General features: G+C 46.4%; 2 protein-coding genes across 11 annotated transcripts; one reads left to right on the top strand and one right to left on the bottom strand.

The window, feature by feature from the left end:
- Nucleotides 1-7,141: 7,141 nt before the first annotated feature.
- Nucleotides 7,142-8,596, top strand: LOC123066474 (reticulon-like protein B9). The gene is made up of 4 exons (XM_044489550.1): nt 7,142-7,479; nt 7,562-7,884; nt 7,980-8,049; nt 8,136-8,596. The coding sequence occupies exons 1-4, from the start codon at nt 7,344-7,346 to the stop codon at nt 8,309-8,311; spliced, it is 705 nt and encodes a 234-aa protein (XP_044345485.1). The 5' UTR covers nt 7,142-7,343; the 3' UTR covers nt 8,312-8,596.
- Nucleotides 8,597-9,838: 1,242 nt separating this feature from the next.
- Nucleotides 9,839-16,732, bottom strand: LOC123066402 (putative disease resistance protein RGA3). 10 transcript variants are annotated; one of them, XM_044489513.1, is made up of 11 exons: nt 12,623-16,732; nt 12,474-12,550; nt 12,007-12,135; nt 11,788-11,921; nt 11,619-11,718; nt 11,407-11,534; nt 11,086-11,325; nt 10,894-11,007; nt 10,336-10,504; nt 10,056-10,190; nt 9,839-9,982 (listed from the first exon to the last, which is right to left on the bottom strand). In XM_044489513.1, the coding sequence occupies exon 1, from the start codon at nt 16,676-16,678 to the stop codon at nt 12,629-12,631; it is 4,050 nt and encodes a 1,349-aa protein (XP_044345448.1). In that variant the 5' UTR covers nt 16,679-16,732; the 3' UTR covers nt 9,839-9,982; nt 10,056-10,190; nt 10,336-10,504; nt 10,894-11,007; nt 11,086-11,325; nt 11,407-11,534; nt 11,619-11,718; nt 11,788-11,921; nt 12,007-12,135; nt 12,474-12,550; nt 12,623-12,628. The 10 variants fall into 10 exon arrangements, with proteins under 10 accessions (XP_044345448.1, XP_044345438.1, XP_044345471.1 ...); XM_044489503.1 differs by having other exon boundaries at nt 10,894-10,946; XM_044489536.1 differs by having other exon boundaries at nt 10,056-10,140; nt 10,894-10,946.
- Nucleotides 16,733-21,630: the final 4,898 nt, after the last annotated feature.

The following is a 21,630-nucleotide window of genomic DNA, read 5'->3' as shown; positions in this document are numbered from 1 at the left end:
ACCGTTGAATCAAGATAAGACTAGTAGCGGCAAGAAAGTTGACAACATCAACGCCCACAACAAATTGTGTTCTACTCGTGCAAGAGAACTACGCATAGACCTAGCTCATGATGCCACGGTTGGGGAACGTTGCAGAAAAACAAAAAAAATTCCTACGGTTTCACCAAGATCCATCTATGAGTTCATCTAGCAACGAGTGATTGGATTGCATCTACATACCTTTGTAGATCACGCGCGGAAGCGTTCAAAGAATGGGGATGAGGAAGGCGTACTCGACGTGATCCAAATCACCGGAGATCCTAGCGCCGAACGGACGGCACCTCCGCGTTCGACACACGTACGGTCAGCGTAACGTCTCCTTCTTCTTGATCCAGCAAGGGAAAGGAGAGGTTGAGGAAGATGGCTCCAACAGCAGCACGACGGTGTGGTGGTGGTGGAGCTGCAGTACTCCGGCAGGGCTTCGCCAAGCTCTATGGAGGAGGAGGATGTGTTGGAGAGGGAGAGGGAGGCACCAAAGGCGTGGTCTGAGAGGCCCTCCTTCCCCCACTATATATAGAGTCCAAGGGTGGGGCGCCGGCCCTAGGAGATCCAATCTCCCTGGGGGGGTGCGGCCAAGGGAGGAATCCCTCCTCCCCAAGGCACCTAGGAGGTGCCTTCCCCTTTTGGGACTCTTCCCTTCCTTGAACCCTAGGCGCATGGGCCTCTTGGGACTGGTGCCCTTGGCCCATATGGGCCAAGGCGCACCCCCTACAGCCCATGTGCCCCCCCGCGGCAGGTGGCCCCACCCGATGGACCCCCGGGACCCCTCCGGTGGTCCCGGTACAATACCGGTGACCCCGAAACTTGTCCCGATGGCCGAAATAGCACTTCCTATATATAATTCTTTACCTCCGGACCATTCCAGAACTCCTCGTGACGTCCGGGATCTCATCCGGTACTCCGAACAACATTCGGGTTACTGCATATACATATCCCTACAACCCTAGCATCACCGAACCTTAAGTGTGTAGACCCTACGGGTTCGGGAGACATGTAGACATGACCGAGATCGCTCTCCGGTCAATAACCAACAGCGGGATCTAGATACCCATGTTGGCTCCCACATGCTCCTCGATGATCTCATCGGAGGAACCACGATGTCGAGGATTCAAGCAACCCCGTATACAATTCCCTTTGTCAATCGGTATGTTACTTGCCCGAGATTCGATCGTCGATATCCCAATACCTCGTTCAATCTCGTTACCGGCAAGTCACTTTACTCGTACCGTAATGCATGATCCCGTGACCAGACACTTGGTCACTTTGAGCTCATTATGATGATGCATTACTAAGTGGGCCCAGTGATACCTCTCCGTCATACGGAGTGACAAATCCCAATCTTGATCCGTGTCAACCCAACAGACACTTTCGGAGATACCCGTAGTATACCTTTATAGTCACCCAGTTACGTTGTGACGTTTGGTACACCCAAAGCACTCCTACGGTATCCGGGAGTTACACGATCTCATGGTCTAAGGAAAAGATACTTGACATTGGAAAACTCTAGCAAACGAACTATACGATCTTATGCTATGTTTAGGATTGGGTCTTGTCCATCACATCATTCTCCTAATGATGTGATCCCGTTATCAACGACATCCAATGTCCATGGCCAGGAAACCGTAACCATATATTGATCAACGAGCTAGTCAACTAGAGGCTTACTAGGGACATGGTGTTGTCTATGTATCCACACATGTATCTGAGTTTCCTATCAATACAATTATAGCATGGATAATAAACGATTATCATGAACAAGGAAATATAATAATAATAACTAATTTATTATTGCCTCTAGGGCATATTTCCAACATGAAGACGCGATATTCATTGGATCTCTCGCCCGAGATCTGTTTTCCGCGGGCGGTACAGCCCCAGTCCCTCCCGTCGTCCTCGCCGCCTGGGAGAGCCGCGCCCCCCGTCGAAGGCGTCGTGGAAGGAGGGTGGGGGAGTCGAGTTCTCTACGAGGGAGGCGATCGCATATCGCCGCCGCCGAGAGGAAACCTAAACCCTAACTTGAGGGGAAACCTATTCTAGGCATGCGTAGAATAGCCCACTTGTAACCCAGATGCTGAGGGGGCAATTGACAGTCACTGCTGGCCCGGTCGTGTCGGCCCACAACCCAATTACATGAGGGGAGCAGGCTTCGGTCGTGTCGGCCCCTAGCCCAATTACATGAGGGGAGCAGGCTCCCGGGCCCGGTCGTGTCGGCCCCTAGCCCAATTACAAGTGGGGAGAAGTAGGACCGTCATTTTTTTATCCTTTCTTTCTTTTTTTATTCCAGTTTATTTATATTTTTTATACTTACTCCTCTCAGATTTCTATTTACATTCTTTATTTATCAATTTTATCTGATTCCTGTATATATTTCTTTACTTATAATTCTCTATGATTCGGTTCTATATATCGATTGACGGTCGGAAAAGATCGATACAAATTCCTATTTATTCATATTTTGTTACTTATTCTTTGCTCTAATTCCTGTTCATATCTTTTTACCTATAGATTTATGTGATTCGTATCTATATTATGTTTACAATTCTATATGATTCGTGTCTATATATCGATTGCCGATCGTAAAAGATCGAGACAAGTGAACGTAAATCCTATACATCGCTCTAAGCGGCACTAGTGCCTCTCGCCGCCCGAAGCAAACCGGTAATGGGCTATGCCCACCCTTATTTTTTAGTGGGCCAAAAAAAAAGTAGCCATCGGTGATGAAATGGTCACACGACTTTGTTCATTTTATCGTGGTAGATGGAAATGCATTTATTTTGTTTGGCCACGGATTAGAAAAAAAAACGTGATAGATGCTCGGTCCCTTGAACGTTTTAACTCTGATTGATACCTCGCAGTCTTTCAAAACTTCTGATGCCGCGATGTGTGTGAGTGTGTCTGTCTGTCGAACTTTTTTTATCGCACCTGTTGTTTAGACCTTGTTAACGTTGCTTGATGCAGCTGTGTATGGTCTGACTGCCGGGTCCCGATGCCAGCCTCTCTGTACAAGAAACTTGTACTCTATTGGACTTTTTTTCTATCACGCCCGCTGTTTTGAGCTTGTTAACGTTGCTCCATGCAATCGTGCATGGTATGACTACTGGGTACCCGATGCCAGCATCTCTGAACAAGAAACATGTGCCCAGTTTGACTCTTTTTTTCAGTCATGCCCGCTATTTTGACCTTGTTAATGTTGCTCCATACAGCCGTGCATGGTCTAGCTGGTAGGTCCCCGATGTTAGTCTCTCTGTACAAGCATGTCGAGTAATTTGTTACCCGTGATTGCTGGCTACTTGACTTTTTATTTTCGGACCCGCTCGTTAAAATTGGCATTGTTACAGTTGGGGGATGATGCAGGCGGGTGGGTTTCCGCTGTTAACCTCATTGTGCAGCAGCGATGGAGGCGCATCACTGGGCGCCGGAAGGCATGGTGAATAGGTGGGCCAAGGCGGCCGCTCGCAAGGCTGGTACAACACGCGTCCTCGTTCCCAAATGACGTCGAGGCCGGGGAGTAGTTTAGATTTATGTTTAGTTCGAATTTTGTTGTACGAATATGCCTTATTTTAAGGAAAATCGATTCTAGGGTTTTGTTGACTCCAGGGTGGCCAATGGGTCGCCGACATATGGACCACGGGAAGACAATGATAGACAGGCGAACAGAAGCAAGGTTCCAACTAAAACAACTGTGTATCTCACAAACATTGGTTGACATGCAAACCCGCCTCACCGCTGTGTGAAAGGGGGTAAAAAAAATGCGAATCTGCAATGGTCCAATAGTAAACAACACTTTCAAATCTTTACGATGTTAGTTGTTGGATTTTGGTGTATATTCTGTAGCAATCTAACCCAACACCAAAGGTTTAGTGTAAACCGGTTATGATATGAGGTCTGCTCTTGTACAACCCCCAACCCAAAACTCATTAAGGGCAGTATAGTCTTTTGCCATTAATTAGTGATTATCTTTACTATTAAATTGCTTGAGGTAGGTTCATTGTTTTCGTTCCAACATTTTCTTTCCAAATTTTTCCGTGATGGTTCGGATGTTTTACATGGTCTGCCACCGCTAAGTCAAACTGAACGGTTCATTTATTTCCTTCTCAACCTCCTGCTCGGGTCAATCCCTCTTCGGCGGAAGGAGCTCTTGCGCCGCTACTGGATGGACCCCACGCCTCCGTCAGAAGGGGTTGTGGCGCCTCCGTCGGATGGAGAAACATTCTACCGCCCCACTAGGAAACCATGCCGCAGGACCAACATCTGTCTCCACAGCTGCACCGCCATCGGCCTTCTCCGTGCGCGCTCGCAGTTCTCCCCTGCTACGCAAGCGTCGCGCCCAGCCTACTCCGCGCATGCCGACCACATCAGGCATGGTCCTCGCCAGGACCGCGCGCGGGGCCAAGAGCCGAACGGTGGCCGCGTGCTCAAGCCGGGGCACCCTTTCACGGGAATCAGAATTGGAGGTGAGGCGGCCGGCACTGTGAGCAGGCAGGGGATCGCGGAGGAGGGACGACGGGCTCCCGTAGGTCAGCGAGAGCGACACTGCCATCATGGACAAATAGGGCCCGCGGCCGGCTAGCTGGTGACGAGGTCGGCAGGCTGGCTTCGGACTGGGAGCGATGGGGACGAAGCAGAACGATGGCTAGAGAGGATCTCGAGTGGGTGGTTCGCATGGAGGATTCGGCGTGCTCGACTTGCTTTGGCCGACGACACAATAGAGGGAGATGGTGGCGTCGGAAAGGAAGGAAGAGAGAGTGAGAGGGGGAGGGACCCGATTGGAAGAAAAGAGCCAGCGGCGGGGGGCTAAGTGCAAAAGGAGAAGGGCCACCGTTCGTGGCGGTAAGAGTTAGGAGGGGACAGCTGGGATGGGCTCTAGGGTTTGCACCGGTTGGGCCTTGGGCCGGTTTGGGCTGGGAGAAGGCCGACACTGGCCGGATGGGAGGTGGGTGATAAACAACAAGTATAGGGGATCGCGACAGTCTTGGAGGGTAGTATTTCACTCAAATTTATTGATTCGACACAAGGAGAGCCAAAGAATATTTATGAGTCTTAATTAGCAGTTGAGTTGTCAATTCAACCACACATGAAGAATAATATTTCTGCAGAAAAGTATTTAGTAGCACAGTAGTATGATAATTTTGATAGTAACGGTAACAGTAGCAATGATAGCAATGACAGTAACAGTAGCAGTCTTGTACTGATTGTAACAACAGCAACAATAGTAGTTACTTAGCAAAGATCAATATGAGCAAAGCATCGGCATTGGATCAGCGATAGATATTTGTGTTGGATGACATTCATCATGTGACAGTCACAGCCTAGAGCAATACACAATAGCTCCAATTCATCAATTCAATGTAGGCATATATTATGTATATAGTCATACGTGCTTATGATAATAACTTGCATGACATCGTTGTCCTATCCTCCCGTGGCAGTGGGGTCCATAAGAAAATCTGAGGGATATTAAGGCATCCTTTTAATAGAGAACCAGAACAAAGCATTAACACATGATGAATACATGTGCTCCTTGAATTATAGTCATCCCCGGAGAGTATCCAAATTATTGTCACCTTGAGGTCTACGGATCAGAACAATAATAAATGCATACAAATAGCAAATAGGATCAAGAGCTCAAATATATTCATGAAACACTGAGGATTCAGATCTGAAATCCTGGCACTCGGACCCTAATGACAAGCATTAATCATAGCAAAGTCATAGCAACATCAATCTCAGAACATAGTGGATACTAGGGATCAAGCCGTAACAAATTGACTCAATTACATGATAAATCACATCCAACTCCATTACCGCCCAGCAAGCCTACGAAGGAATTACTCGCTCCTGGTGGTGAGCATCATGGAATTATTGATGAAGAAGGGTTGATGATGATGATGACGATGACAACAAATTCCCCTCTCCGGAGCTCCGAATGGACTCCAGAACAGCCCTCCCAGAGGTGGCGGCGAATCCGTATCTAAAACGCGATGACACTCCTCTATTTTTTTCTCGGGAAAACTGAGTTTATAGGCTTGAAATTAGGTCAGACGGCCGCCTATGGGATCCAAGAGGCATCAGGGTGTGCCCTGCGGGGTAGGTGCGCCCTGTTGCCTTTTGAGCAATTGGTGGGCCCCCTCCAGTGGATCTTCATTTCAGTATATTTTTTATTCAATAAAAAAAATCTCCGCAAAGTTTCGTCTGGTTACAAGAACTTTTATTTCTACACAAAAACAAGACTATGGTAATTTTGCTGAAAACATCGTCAGTGCGGATTAATTTCATCCAAATTATCCAAATTAGAGTTAAAAAAGAGCAAAAGTATTTGAAAAGGTAGATACAATAGGGACGATGTATCAGTGGCTACACTTGATAGGCTGGGCTGCTCCCTCACTCCCTCTTTTTTTTCCTTTTGCTATTTTTCTTTTTGTCTTAAAACAATTTCGTAAATAGTTTTTACAGAAGGAAAAGAAGCAGAAAAATGAGGGTTTTAATTTGAGATGAAAGAGGAAATTCCTACAAAAATGCGTCACACGAGATGGAACATGATGAAGTCAAAGGTGCAGAAAACCAAGTATAACAAATTATTCTTACTCATCACAAACATATTTCAAAGCCTAAGACCATTACATTTGTTTCAAGTATTGGCATATTTATCTTAATTAATTCTTTCGTAACCGTGGCAACGCACGGGCATTCAGCTAGTTATCAGGTAGAGACGACGGTGGCAGTCAAAAAAAAAAGGTAGAGAGGACGGTGTTGCGTCATTTGAATGCCTGGTGAATTTGGCAATCGTGCACGCCGTGGATAAGCCTCCTAGTGGTTATAACCGAAGAACAAAGCTTTTTACGAACAGTCTGAACTCTGAACCCAATGCCGTTGGTAGAAATGCTCGAGGCAGGCGATGCAGGGGGAACCCCCCTCGTCCAAGCAAAGTAGAAATGCTTTGACGGAGCTGCACTCACGGACGCACGTAGCAACCAACAAGATGCAGACGCAAGACACTGTTTTAAAAAGCATGCACAAATCTTTTACCGTGAGAGAGTTGGCTGGCTCCCGAGTCTTGGAGGCTCCAGCAAGGGCATCTCCCCGGTCCCCGGCAAACCTCTGCCGGAAGCAAAAGACTTGCCCCGGCATCCCTCCAACCCCCGTGTGCCCCCGGCTCAAAGCTATCCCTTCCTTCCCGGACTGATCGACCTCCCATGCTCTTTCCGGCATGGCAGTGCTTATAAGCTGAGAAACTTTTGTGACCTGCATGCCCAGCGCGCTCACCAGATCACACCTGCACAACACGCCACGAGAGAACGGCAGCGATGGCGACGACTCAGAGAGCGACGGTTCCTCACGTCCGCAGCGACTCCGAGTCCGATGACGAAGGCCGCCGCGCGCCCAACGTCAGCGTCTTCCGCCGGCAGCGGCCGGTGCACAGGTTCCTCGGCGGCCGGAAAGGTGCGGCCGGCGCTCGTATCGAGCATCTTTTTTTTTCCCTCTGAGCTGTTCAATTTCTGAACGTCGGCAATATATGTGGCAGTGGCGGACGTGCTGCTGTGGCGGGACCGGAACCTGTCGGCGGGCATGCTGGCGGGGGCGACGGCGGTGTGGTTCCTGTTCGACGTGGCCGAGTACAACTTCGTGACGCTGCTCTGCCACGCCGCGCTCCTCGGCATGCTCCTGCTCTTCCTCTGGTCCGTCACCGCGCCGCTCTTCGACAGGGCGCCGCCGCGCGTTCCGGAGGTGATCGTGTCGGAGCACGCCTTCAGGGAGACGGCCATGGCGGTGCACCGCAAGCTGGAGCGCTCCGTGGCCGTGCTCTACGACATCGCCTGCGGCAAGGACCTCAAGAAGTTCCTCTCGGTACCATGCTTTCTTCTCCCTTGTTTGCACGTGCCCCATGCATCATCTGAGCTCAGTGAACTAATTTCGTCCATTATTCTTGTTCTGAACGCAAGGTGATTGGATCTCTGTGGGTGGTGGCGGTGATCGGGGACAACTGCAGCTTCACGACTCTGGTCTACGTTGGTAAGCATCCCCGAATTTTGATCAACAACAACAAAAAAAAGACATGATGATCGACAACAAAAAACATTTTGTTCATTGTGCTGCAGGATTCTTGTGCGCTCTGACGTTGCCGGTGCTGTACGAGAGGTACGGGACGGAGGTGGACCACCTGGTGGCCAAGGGCGGCGAGGACCTCAAGAAGTTCTACAGGAAGGTGGACGCCAACGTGCTGGACAAGATCCCCAGAGGCCCCGTCAAGAGCAAGAGAGCGCACTTCCACTAGCTAGGGTTCATCGACCAATGCATCGTACATGGTTGATTTGAGGAGGCCGTGATGGTGATGGTGTCCCGGTGCGTGCATACGGAGTTGGGTTTCAGGGGAAATGGCAATGGACTCACAAATTAAGTCTTGTTCAGTTGCGAGTCGTGGCAAAGTGTGTGTGTGTGTGTGTGTGTGTGTGTGTGTGTGTGTGTGTGTGTGTGTGTGTGCCTGTTATAAACTGTTATTATTGTGCTACGGATATGATGGAAGTAATGAGAGTTGAGTTGAGTGATGTTCCTGTGAGAATTACTCCTTGTTGGTGTCCTGATGCATGGCTTCGTCTCTCCCCCTTCTCAAAGTGAAAGAAAACGCAGTGCCAAGCAAAATAGAGAAGATAAAAAATTGGGATTAGACGGCACCACACCCCGTCATGTCATGGGCCTAGGGCTCGATTAACGCTATCTTCCCGCCGCCCTACTGATGCCGGGCACTATTGCGACCGATCTTAATTTCAAGGCATGAGACAATTCATGAGCAGCAACAACTAATTTCTCTCAAGTAGCACACAACAGCAGGAACCACTCTCAGATTTACTGCTGCAGCCTGCAGATAACTAGCTTGGTGTGCAACAAGGCAACACAACCCATGGTACTTGTGGAATTTTGATAGAATCACAAAATGTAACCAAAATGAATCCTATATGGATTAAGGACAAGCCCTTCGATCCACGCACAACGGCTAACACTCGACGGAATCTATTGCTTGCAGCACAGCACCAACAAACACAAGCCTACAAACTCAAATTCAGAATTCTCATTCACCTTCACAAGGAACATGTGGTGATACTTATACTAGATGTCCATATTAGTTAGGCTTGAGGACAACTAAAAACAAAGGATTAATTTGTGGGACACAAGCAGTGGATGGAGCAAACTTGCGGAGTCTTTGCAGCAATTAATTCTCGGACCGCTTGTACGGAAATTGCATAAGTTTTGACTCAAGAGCTTAAATCGTGCAACATTTGTTGTGACATGCCAGCTCAGCTCAAGGAAGACAGGGCTTAGTTCTGCCAACAAACTGAATGAAGTGGGGGCTCGATGCGGAGTAGCAACCGTTGGCGGTCCATTTCCATCAGACCCCATCTTGGTGCTACACCTTCGCCCGGAAGCTGAACTTGGAAACATCCTTGGGGTATGGGTTCGTCAACTGGGAGCAAATTGAGAGGAACGCCTGGACGATCACACCAAGTGTCAAATGCATGAATGATCACGCGCGCCACATGTAATGTGAGCTCTGTAAACATGTGCTTACCACTCCTGACGCATGACACGTTGTCACATTTGAGCTTCGGTAAGGGTGTACCCACTGCCGGAAGCTCCCACACACTGTGGCGTCTGGGGAAGGGGATTTCTGGATGCCTTTCCCTTGCTTTTTTCTGCAAAGAGGCTGTCTTTAACTTGGGACTTCCAAGACACAATTGGAGATATTTTATCACTTTTGAGCTTTAATAGTAAAGAACAAACAGGAAAGGAAGATTGACCTACTAACCTTTTAAATGGTCACTGCAGGGGACCCCGGGCTCGGCTCACTCAGAATATCAGGACAAAAGTTTCCTTTGCTGTTATTATTCGGGTAGAACAGCTATGTCCTGAATGCCAACTGCCGAATTCACGTTGTATTGTTCTGCAGGACCTGAGTAATGAGCTTGAGGTCAGAAAAATGGACAAGGCAAGGGAACTCACAAATATAGATGCTTTATCATTACCTAAAACTGTCAAGGATGCCGGTGAAACGTCGGCTTATATGCAAGAAACACCGGATGGAAAGTTGGTTACCACAGGATCATAAACCTGATGGTGGCGCAGACTGATCAAGTCCATGAACAGATAATCACCATGCACTGATATTGTAAGAAACGTGTTTTAGGATTAAGCAGTTAAAAAAAGTCTATCATTGCATTAAACCAACAATAAGAGGGGAGGTCTGCTACCTAGACCATATAAGCAAACATCATCATCTAGAACTGTTTGGATAAATGAACATACCAGAGGATGAAATGTAAACAATGAAGCTTCACTATAACTTAGGTCTTAGGTGATGCTCTTCCACACAAATTGTTAATTTCATGAAATACATGCTACCCAATCAGTAAGAAGCCGGACAACAAGTGCAGAAGCAAACTGTCCAACTATCCAAGAAAGCAAAGCACAGAACCTGCGACATGAAAGTTACTGATAGTTAGCATACTAGACAGCAGCAGAAACCATTAAATTAGTTATTATGGCTTATTATTTTATAGAAAATTTATTACATGAAGTTTTTCACAATATATTTTTTGTCTCAAAATTTTAGAATTTCGAAATCTCCAACACTTAAACACAGAAGCAATGCTTATAGAAATATCATAGTTATAGACGATGGATCTATGTGCTCGTCACAGCCAAATGGATAGTTATCTAGACTTATTGAGGAAAGTGCAATTAGTTTTTCCTTGATCCCTAGTATAGGTAGTAGGTCACCATGTTTTTTTCAGACACACAGGAGATCGCGCACCTATGTATTAAGATGGAAAACAAGTTGTGTTTTACAAGAGGGCTACTTACAGTCCACAAACTGTCACTTTGCAGCCTATGTAGTTCACCATGTTCAATCTAAACTGTTGGATAAAAAAATGAACAGTCCAGAATAGTTTAGGAGCATAAAATTTCTCTATCATTCTGTAGAAAAAGGTAAGTTTCTTAAGAATTATAGGGTGGCTGTGTATATGTAAATACAGAAACACTAGACATACACACCATTGATTGTTGCAAATTATTGTGGCAAAGTATTAGCAGCCTGGACATTGGACGTGATGCCGTTCTAAGCTTCAGAAATGCTCATACAGTTGATCCTTCACCTTCACTTTGTATTGCCGCTTACTTGAACGTGATAGCAGCCTGGACCGGAGAAATAAGACCGGATCCTACACCTTCACTTCGTATTGCCGCTTACTTGAAAAAAATATGGGTTTTCTTCGTTGTGTTTATACTTGTTACCTGACAGTAAAAGATAGGTGCCTTCAATATGCAAGAAGTGGTAGAAGCATTATGAGAAAATAGGTGTTACTTGATACTTACTTTTCAATCAAAATTGGCAAGCACACTGGATTAATACTTCCATAAAATCAGAACTAGAGACCATTTTGCAGAATCGATCTGATTTATCAGAAAAAAAAGTCCAATTATTCGCAAGTCTGCTTCCTGTCCTGAAAGAAGATAGCAGAATGCATTGCATTAAAATTTTGATACATGAGCAACTGGATTGCAGATTCAGAGGTGCAATTGCTTACCTGATGAGATTCTGTTAAAAAAGGTAAATAAAAATAGATATATTTGTCCATGAGGTGTCGCCTTAGTCTTCATATTTACCGTGTAGCTGGCACATGAAAACTGTAATACGCCTCAGTGTGAAGAAGTGGTAGAAGGGTTATGAGAAGATAGCTGCGACTTGATACTTACTTTTCTATCGAAACTGGCAAGCACACACAGGATTAATAATTCCATAAAAGCAGAACTGGAGGCAAATTTGCAGAATCAATATCTGATGTCTCGTGTCTAACTAATGTCCCATTATACAGGTGCTGCTTCCTGTCCTGAAACAAGATTGCAGAATGCATTGCCTTAACATTTCGATACATGAGCAACTAGATTGCAGATTCAGACGTGCAAGTTGCTTACCTATTGAGATTCTTTTAAAATAGACGTTCATCTATAGGTCTATCAGGTGCCGCCTTAGTCTTCATATTTACCATGCAGCTAGCAGATGAAAGCAGAACAAAGGCAAGTGCAGAACAAAAGCTACCACGTCTGTATAAGAAATTTAATTGTTCTGGTTAGAAAAAGGGAAGCTGCATAAGAATTAACCATAGGGCAGATGTTTGTATAGATACAGAAACACAGAAGTCATGAATGGAGTGTGAATTTTTTTATTTATTTTTTATAAATGGAGGAGGACCCCCGGCGTCTGCATCTAGACGATGCATGCAGCCACTTTATTAAGAATTCACATAAGACTTTACAAAGTCATACAACAGTAAGCCTAAAGCCACCGTCTAGACAACATCTGTCGCTACTCCTATTCAGTTGAATGGAGTGTGAATGAAATATAAAAATTGCTGAGCAGAAGTTGGTTTTCCGTTACTTACTGGCAGATTGGCGTGTGCCTGGCAGCCTGTCACATTTCAGAAGCTATGTCCATATTGCAACAGTGGAGCCTGCTAGCCTGTCAGAATTTACTAGAAGTTAAGATAAAGCACAAGCACATTAACAAGAAGAGGGAGGCGACAAGTGTTACCTTGGGCTACAAATATACTTCTAAATTTGGGTACATTCCTTTCAATTTCTCAGCTTGCTCTTCTTGCTCGGCAGTGCCACACGATAGACGTAGAAATTGCAGCGAAGTGGGGAAGCCCTGCTCTGGCAGCCATCGGAGTTGACGACAACTAAAGACATGTAATTCTTTGAGAGAAGAAAGGCGTTGTAATCCTTGAGGGAGGGACTGCAGAACGTTGCAACGATGAAATGCTAGTGTCTGGAGGGAGGTGAGGAGATGAAACGCATTCTCTTGCTCTTCCGTGAAGCCTTTTGCCCGCTCATCATCATAGAATTGCAGCTCGTGGAGGTTGGCGGAGAGGTGGCTGCAAATGGGGGCAACGAGCACCGCCGAGATGCTATCCACCACCAGTTTCTCCAACTGGAAGGAGCCCGCATGCATTAATTCGGTCCTTGCCACCTGTGAGAGCAGATCTGCTGCTATAGAGTTGCCACTCCAGAAATAGTTCCGGACCTCCAATTCCTTGAGGTTGACTGTGATGAGAGGATTAAACCCATCCAGTGTTAAATTGTCACAGGCTACTAGACTTAGATGGGTGAGAGACGTGAGGTTTGAGAGCAGAGCCATTGACAACATGATTGACTCTCCCAAAATATCAAGTTTCCTGAGAGATGCAGGGAAAGGGTTGGCCATCGGAGCTCCTCCAGCTTCTCCCATGGGCCACCGAGAGAACAACTTCCTGCATCCTGATATACTTAATGATTGGAGCGACGTGATGTCCTGGATTCCCCCTCCATCCTCCGCGGGCAGAAGAACCAGGCCATCCGAGAAGGAGAAGCTAAGTGCCTGCAGTGAGCCTGATGATGGGAACTGTATTACTTGTTCCTCATCGTCTCCAGATGAAGAACTTACATACAGTTTAGCAAGTGCTGGGCAACTATTGAACATTTTTGACAGCAATGTCCCAGTAAGACGAGATACATCTATACTGAGACCCACAACTTTTCTCAAGGATTTAAGGTTTTCGAGGTCTGCCCACGAAATGTGTGATGCATCTCCAATACGCAGAAACTCTACTTCACCCAGATTCTGCAAGGCCAAAGCACCGGCATATCCACCAACAACAAAGGAATTCCCATGGTAAGACAACATGTCTGAGAATGCTTTTGCGTCTTGTTTTACAGCAAAATCAGTTAGTCTCGATGTGTGAGGCATGGGAGGCAGACACAGCTTGGGGCAACCATCAATGCGAAGCCTGCACAAACTGGTAAAAGAGCACTCCGAGAAGGGCATCAAACATAGATTGGGACAATTGCTGCAATCGATGCTTTCAAGACCTGGAAACATATCGCAGTTAGGTTCCACAACCCACTCGACAAGATCTGACAAGTCATGAAACACAACTTTCTTCAACTGCCCTGTAACACCACCATAGTCAGGACCAAACCGTTGCAGTCCAGAAATACTCTTCAAGCTGAGTTCCCTGAGATATGGTAGCTGCCCAAAAGGTGGAAGAGTTCCCCAAGACACGCCATGTAAATGGAGAATCTCTAAATTGTTCACCCATATTTCGGGACACAACCAACTAGGACAAGTGGTACCACCTTGATTTATAATGCCAAGTGTTGTAAGGTTAGAGTGTGGTTGAAGAGCATCAAGAATATCAGCATCTACATCAGTAGGTTGCTCTCTGCCCCAAACTAACGTCAACTCTTTCAAATCCCTTTTCAACATCAATTTGGCGCCAGTAGCTTCTTCCTTGGTTGTCACATTTTCAAGATTATGAATACTGAGTGCTCCCCCAAGGTCTCTCAATTCACCCAACTCTCTTAAATCAAATCCAACACTTTCTTTCTTCACATGGAATTCTTTTAGCTCCTGCAGATACTTCATCTTTCCAACCTCGGGAACATTGGAGTGGAGTTCTTTTTTAGCGAGGAAATCGCGTAAATTCACAAGGCGGCTAATGTCTTTAGGCAAATTGGAACTACCATACCAACTACTTAGGTCCAAGAATTTCAAGTGATAAAATCTGGATAGTGTGCTAGGTAAAGTCATTTCTATGCCAATGCGTGATCCAATTTGGAGGTACTGGAGGTGGATTAGTTTTGAAAAGCTTTGTGGCAGAGATTCAAGGGACTTCACTGCTATAAATAGGACGCGCAGGCCATTTGTTTCCTTGAACATATCTTTTAAGATAGCAACAATTGATTCTTCATATTGTCTAAAAATCATCAGTGTCCGTAGATTTACAATGTCTATCCTCCCCTTTAGTTTACCCATTTCTTTCCTAAACTTTTCATCATATCTATTCTCTATGGTGATGGATATGTGCCGAATAGATTGTGGGATGGCCTCGGCTCTAAAATCCAGATCACTTATATTGAGGCATTCTTGTGCAGAGACACTCCGGGATAGCTCATGCATTAAATCATGCATTACATAGTATTCTTCACGAAAAGAGTGATAACAAATAACCCGCTTCATGAGAAAACCATTTTCCACTAGATCTTCCATGTACCTCTTATCGGCTCGGTGGCTAGAGTCTATGATGCCTATTGCAATCAAAAAACGGTTAATTTCAGAATCACGAAACCTATAATCTTCAGGATAAAGGGAAAAATATGAGAACCATTTTTTCATATAGAATGGTAGGAAATCGTAGCTAATTTTCAAAGCTGGTATAATATCGTCATCATTTTTCTGGTTTCGCCACTCATGATTGTGAAGAACTCCATTCCAATGTTCTCGGGAAAGATTTTTCTTCAATAGCCGACCCACTGTTTTGGCTGCAAGGGGGGAGCCCTTTAACTTGCTTGCAATTTCTCTTGCAATGCCATCTAACTCATGTTCATAATCCCTAGGCTTATGTTCACCAAATATACAAGATTCAAAGAATGTGAAGAACTCGTTAGACTCCAAGCCTTGCAGTTGAACTGGATCAACTGTTTTCATCATTCTTGCTAGTTTTGGGAATCGAGTTGTGACAAGTATCATGCTGCCTTTGGCTTCCCCCTTTGTGAATGGGGCTAGCAGGGTTTTCCACTCGTCCTCACTATTGCATTTCCATATATCATCCAAGACAATTAAGAACCTTTTGGACTTAAGTCTCTGTGCAATGGACTTCTGAAGCCGGTCTAGATTGGTTGTTTCACTTGCAGTTTCATTTTCAGTAGCAGATATGCAGTTATTTATCTGCTGGGTGAGCTTCAACACATCAAAATCAGTCGATACACACACCCAAACCATAACAGCAAAGTGCTCTTCAGTCCTACCATCATTATACAGGTATTGGGTGAAAGTTGTTTTTCCAATACCCCCTGGGCCAACTATAGGAAGAACAGAAACAGTTTGACCGTGATGTGTGCCACTTGTGATATCATTGACAATTTTCTCAAAAATGTCTTTCCTCCCGTGCAGTGTATCTTGTATTATTGTGGACCCTATGCGGGGCCGTTTTAGGGTGACAGTTGTGCTGCTGCTTGGAATTTTGCTGAGCAAATCAGAGATGGGATCACATAGGGAGTGTATTTCCTTTATCACTGACTTGATTTTGCTGGACATGGCGACTCTGTCGAAATGTAACTTATTGACATCGCCACCATCATCAGCACTAGCAATGTGGTGTGGGCTATTGACAGCAGCAGTAGTTGCAGAACCATCATCTTGGGCACGCGAGCAAGAAAAGCATGGAAACCAGTTACCGATAGTGTGGCGAGCAGCATGGCCACCATGACGAGCATGGCCGAGGAGGCCATCGCCGAGATCTGGCGCGGCATAGTCGGTGCCGTCGAGCTGGTCCTGGATCTTGAAGTAGTGGAGCTCATCCAGCACGTCCTCCGCCTCGTCGGCCTTCTTGCTCAGCTTCTCCAACAAGGCCGGCAGGGCAGGGACGTTGCTCGCGTCCCTCCCCTCGGCGAGTTGCAGCAGCCCTTGTGTGTGAAGCAGCTTGGTTTGGATCTGGTCGGAGTTGTGGCCGAGCTCGAGGCTGTCGACATACGCGGCCACCAGGTCGTCGGACAGCTTCGTGAGCAGCTTGCCGAGGAGCGAGCCCGCCGCGCCGGCGGCTGCCTCCATCCGCGCTTCCGGTTCACTTTGCGAGGATGGGAGTGGTTGGGACTTGGGACTTGGGTGTTGAGAGAATGAGTAATACGAGCAGAGGACAGCTATCGATGGAGCCTATATATAGGCTGGTCGTCAATTATCATGGAGCTTCTACCCGAGGACGTATCCTGTGCAAGTGCAACCAAGGAGTTTGTGCTGTTGTAGTATTGGAGAGACGGGATCCATCAACAAGCTGGGCTACTGATATACTTTACAAAATGATCCTTGTGCTATTTTAGTATTCAGGTGTCTTCCTCCGGTAAACAAATGCCATGGTGCGTATATGTAAGCAAACATGTCTCGGATGTGAAATATCTGTATGAAATTCCCGCAACCAAAAAAAATGTCTGCATGAAGTTCTGTATTTCTGATGTCAAAAATACAAGTGTGCTGCTACTTGAATAAAGTGTTGGCTTTTTCCTCAAAAATAGAGCGTCATTAACACACCTAGAATATTGTTAGAATATTTCTTGGCACAAAAAGGTAATCAGTACTACCATTGTTAGAACACTTCTTGTCATAAACTACTTTTTGTAACATCTCATCTCATTAAGAAATGTTCAAACAAATTATACTCTCTTCATCCAAAAATAAGTGTCGCTGGTTTAGTACAACTTTATAAAGCTATACTAAATTAGTGCACTTATTTTGAGACGGAGAGTAGGTTCCAAGAGAAGAGAGCTAAGCTGAGCTAGTAGTACATATAATTCCCAGTTACGTCTATTTATGTGTGTCTTTAGGTTGTATCCTTGCGATCTACGCTAGTCTTCGACGATGGCGGTTGATGTTCTGGTGCGCTAGTTTTATGGGTCTTAGCACGATGATTTTCCGACTGTATACTACAACAAATTTTGTCCGGCTTGGGCGGGGAGGGGCAATGACGGCGGCGCGTCTTCGTCTCGCTTCAATGCTTATAGTCATTACTAGGTGGTATACGAATTTAGATGTATTTTTTATTATTTCTGATATTCGTTTCACTATCGTGATTGAAAATGAATAGATCGAAAATTTTTCTTAAAAAATCACTTTCAAACAAAAAAAAGCGTTCTTTCATTTGCTCCATTCTGCATAATGCGAGGACCATTGTAGAAGTTTTCAGGGGCCTTCTGCGAATATGCTTGTGGCCAGCTGTAGCTGGATCTTGTCCCTTCCTTCTTAAGCAAAGGGACCTTAAGTGTGTCCTCGCAGGTCAGTCAATGCACAAGGGGACACAGTCAGGAGACATGATTTGGATCTTGATCTTCTTGTAGGTCATGTCATCCATCAACTTTTTCTTTTTCCGAACAAAGCCCCCAAATCTATTAAGGAACACCAACGGTATAAAGCACCACACAAACATAGATAATTACAATCAGGTAAGGCATCTACTCATTCTACTTCGTTCACCTCGCCAAGGTTTTAAGCATCCCCAACTCGGACCTCTGCTCCATCCTCGTATGTTTAGATTAGATGGTCTGGATATTGTTAGTACTTTAACATGGACACTCAGATTGGATCGGATATAGGCTGATGTCTAAAATCTCTTGGTCCGGCCTCAAGGGGCGGAGCGGGAGAGTCCGGACGTTTGCCACATCGGACTCCAACAGCTCGGACCACCTAAAACCCCATATGAGCCTGTGTTTTTCTTCTTCCGCACCGAAGCTTACCAGTCTGCCTATCGATATTCATGGCGTGGCACCTGAGGAGTCTTCCAGACAATTAAAAGGAGGTCGGTGACCCCCGAACCCTAGCCGACCCATTTCCCCCTTTTTTTCCCCAAACTTCCATGGCGTCACTGCTCTTATCCAAGCTCGCGCAGGCCCGACGTTCTAAGACTAAAGGCCATGTACGACATCTCCATGGTGTGGCAGAGGATCATGCGGTGCAATCAACTATACTCATGGCGAAGCACCGCGCGGTGCTTGCCGCCAAGGTGGGTGCGGCCCGAATTGCGGCTGCCCAATCTTCGAGCTCTGCAAAGCCAACTTCAGAGGAGGGGATGGCCCCATGGCGCTCATGGATCCTGCAGATGAGGAGGCGATGGCATTTGACCCCGTCGCAGAGTTCGCATCCGTTAGGTTCGAGGTGGTCTGACGCCGCATCAAACGAGGGTGACGACATATGAAGCAATACTGCCTCATGAAGGTGGATGAGGCATAGCACCTCGCAGCAGAGGAGCAAATAAATGGAGCGGCGGATGATGCTGCCCTGGTGGTGCTCCTCGCCAACTCGAAGCTTGTTGTCTACCACGATCGCCAAGAAATCTTCATTTGTGAAGTTGAGCGCATCATGCTTTTTGCGGACCTTGGAGATGAGGCCAAAGAGCAGGACGGAGAGGCCACCGCCGCTGGTCCACCGCCTCCCGGATCCGCTCGAAAAGGATGACGTCTTGGCATGTCCGCGGACATTTGGAGGGCATCTGTTTGATGATCCGCGTTGGAAATGGCCTCCCAGACTGGCTAATTTGCCCCCCCCCCCCCCCCCCCGCCATTTGTCCATGAACAATGTTCTCAGAGTGTTCTCGTGTGTTCACATCACACCTCTCGTTTGTTCAAGCATGCGGTTGTGGCCCTCCAAATTATCCGGACACATGAATATGGTTGATGTGGATGGAGAGAGAAAAAAAGAAAAGAGAGAAAGTGGTCCAGGGTGGGCAGAGTCCGACATGGCGGGCTATCCAAACACGTCCGGGCACCTCATTTCCTTCGCACATATGGGCTAAGTTGGGGTTTGAAGACGTATGGACAAATGAAAAGGATTCGATAACCTCAGTTTGAGAAGTTTTTTCTTTTGTCTCTCCTATCCATCTGGCATACGGAGAGCATTTTGGGGTCCTGGTTGATGTTTTTATTGTCTCAAATATCAACTAACAAAATCTTAAGAAATTCCATATTGTTCATAGCTGTGCGGAGGACCAAGACAACGACGACTATGAGAGGTCTTTTAAAAACTTGTCTTTGCAAAGCGCTTGAGGCAGGAGTATACATGCAGGCAGCCAAATGAAGTAGTAGAGTAATTTTAGCTTTGCTTTAATGATCAGCTAAAGTCACCAAAAGCAGGGACGAACACTATACGTTGGGAGGAGCGACACCGACTAATAATAATTGGTTTGTAAACAGGCCCCCGACGGGATCCTTTTTTCCACAGGGTCCTAGCTATTCCCGCCGGCGCCCGTGAAGCGTCCATTCGTTGGAGCTTTGAGGAGACAGCTTGTCTGAACCTAATCCAAGCACTACTACTATTACCTGGCATGCTGCAGGAAGTAACTATTCAAGATAGACGTTTTCTAATGCCTTTCAGAGGTGGGTGGGCAGCACCATGTGATGTGAACGGCAATGAGTGGTAAAGCTCGCGGCAACCTTTCCTTTCGGTGCAAAAACTAAAGAAAATACTCCAACTGGAGCATGTCGGCAACAGGCAAAGTGAGACGCTTATTATGCATGCATGCGATGTGAACGGAACCATGTCCTTCCTTTGTTAGTACTCCCTCCGTTTATTATTATAAGACGTTTTGGACAGCTAGCTTTAAACTGTTTTGGGCACTGTCTAAATTGTCTAGAACATTTTATAAAAGTGAACAGAGGAAGTACGAAATCTCGGGTCGAGGTGCCTTTTGACGGTGCCTGTGACCTAGAGCCGTCGGTGGTCCGCCCAACGGCATCCACGGGGTGCAGTGGACTGGACGACGGTACCCGTGAGCGCTCCCGCACTCGATCTGCAGGGAGAATACAACTGCGGAGTCACTCTTGCATTCTGCTCACGCACAACTTACCGGCCGCACCGCTGGTGGTTGCCATGGAATGCTCCTTCTCATGCGCAGTTGTATTAATTTGGCATTGCAAATCAGATATTTAGAGCCTGCTGATGCAGAGTGGTCACATTCTCCTTCTTTCACCTGATCATACTTCACTGACGAGAATGCTAAAGAATACGATTCCGGTTCGGTAACCATGATTCAACATCAGAATGAGAAAGTGAAGGTGATGATGTCGTTTCTGTTAAGATCAATTCCTTGATAATGGCACACCCGGTATTGATCTGCACACCAAATTTTCTGTAACTCACATGTGTCGCCAAGATTCACCCACTGCCAAGATATCCAACTCAGTTTCAGAAAAAAAATCTTAATTTATCAGTTTTTGATATTATTATTTTTAAACGGAGGCAAAAGATTCGCCTTATCGATTAATTAAGAAGAAGATAATTGCCCAGTTGATTAACGGAAAACTGGGCGAAAACCGCTACATATAGATCACATGCGGACTACTCGCTAAGAGAGAAACTCCATGACCCCACGGTCAACCCGACAAACACACATAAGTCGCAACAACCACAATCTCTCACACTTCTATGTCGCAAAGAAACCCCCAACAAAACCAAGGCTGAAGACAACACATACCACCAAATCCACAAAGGCGAGCCAGTTGGAGATGATGGTCGAAGAGACTATGTATCATCTGTTAAGCAGCCACGGACACCTTACCAAGGGTGCCACTCTTTTCGCCTATGCTCCTAAGAACCTTCTTCACCTTCCTAATTTTGCCCGTAGAAGCCTCCTCCGCTAGGAGGCAAGCAATCACATTGCCAGACCCAGGGCTAGCTGCCTCCAAGGAGGTGAGCAAGCCACAAAGCTTTTTCTTGAAGACCGCCTCGTCAATACGTGCCAACATAGCTTCATGATCCAAGACGGGCTTCATCGTCATAGAATTAGGAGCCAAAGTACCTACCACGCCAGGCGTCGCCTGCCCAACAACCACAGGTGAGAGAGCAACAACAGCATTCGAACCTTCACGGTCCACAAAGGCGAGCGGTTGACTGGGCTCCAACGACTGCGGTGAGGTTGCTGTTGGCATCGTCAAGGCCCCTCCAAGCAACCCCGACTCCTTAGGAAGCACCATCGAAATAGGCGAAGTGGGCTCCTCACAGAGCTTCTACAACTCAAGCAT

This window comes from Triticum aestivum, chromosome 1A (genome assembly GCF_018294505.1).
Source record: "Triticum aestivum cultivar Chinese Spring chromosome 1A, IWGSC CS RefSeq v2.1, whole genome shotgun sequence".
NCBI classification, from domain to species: Eukaryota; Viridiplantae; Streptophyta; class Magnoliopsida; order Poales; family Poaceae; genus Triticum; species Triticum aestivum.
Note: the sequence above shows the minus strand (reverse complement) of the source record. Positions and strands in the feature narration are given on the sequence as shown.

Bases quoted from the DNA above. Each gene is read 5' to 3' on its own strand.
- LOC123066474 (XM_044489550.1), top strand. From the start codon at position 7,344: ATGGCGACGACTCAGAGAGCGACGGTTCCTCACGTCCGCAGCGACTCC. The intron at 7,480-7,561 runs GTGCGGCCGGCG...TATATGTGGCAG, and splicing joins GTTCCTCGGCGGCCGGAAAG to TGGCGGACGTGCTGCTGTGG. The intron at 8,050-8,135 runs GTAAGCATCCCC...ATTGTGCTGCAG, and splicing joins CACGACTCTGGTCTACGTTG to GATTCTTGTGCGCTCTGACG.
- LOC123066402 (XM_044489498.1), bottom strand. From the start codon at position 16,678: ATGGAGGCAGCCGCCGGCGCGGCGGGCTCGCTCCTCGGCAAGCTGCTC.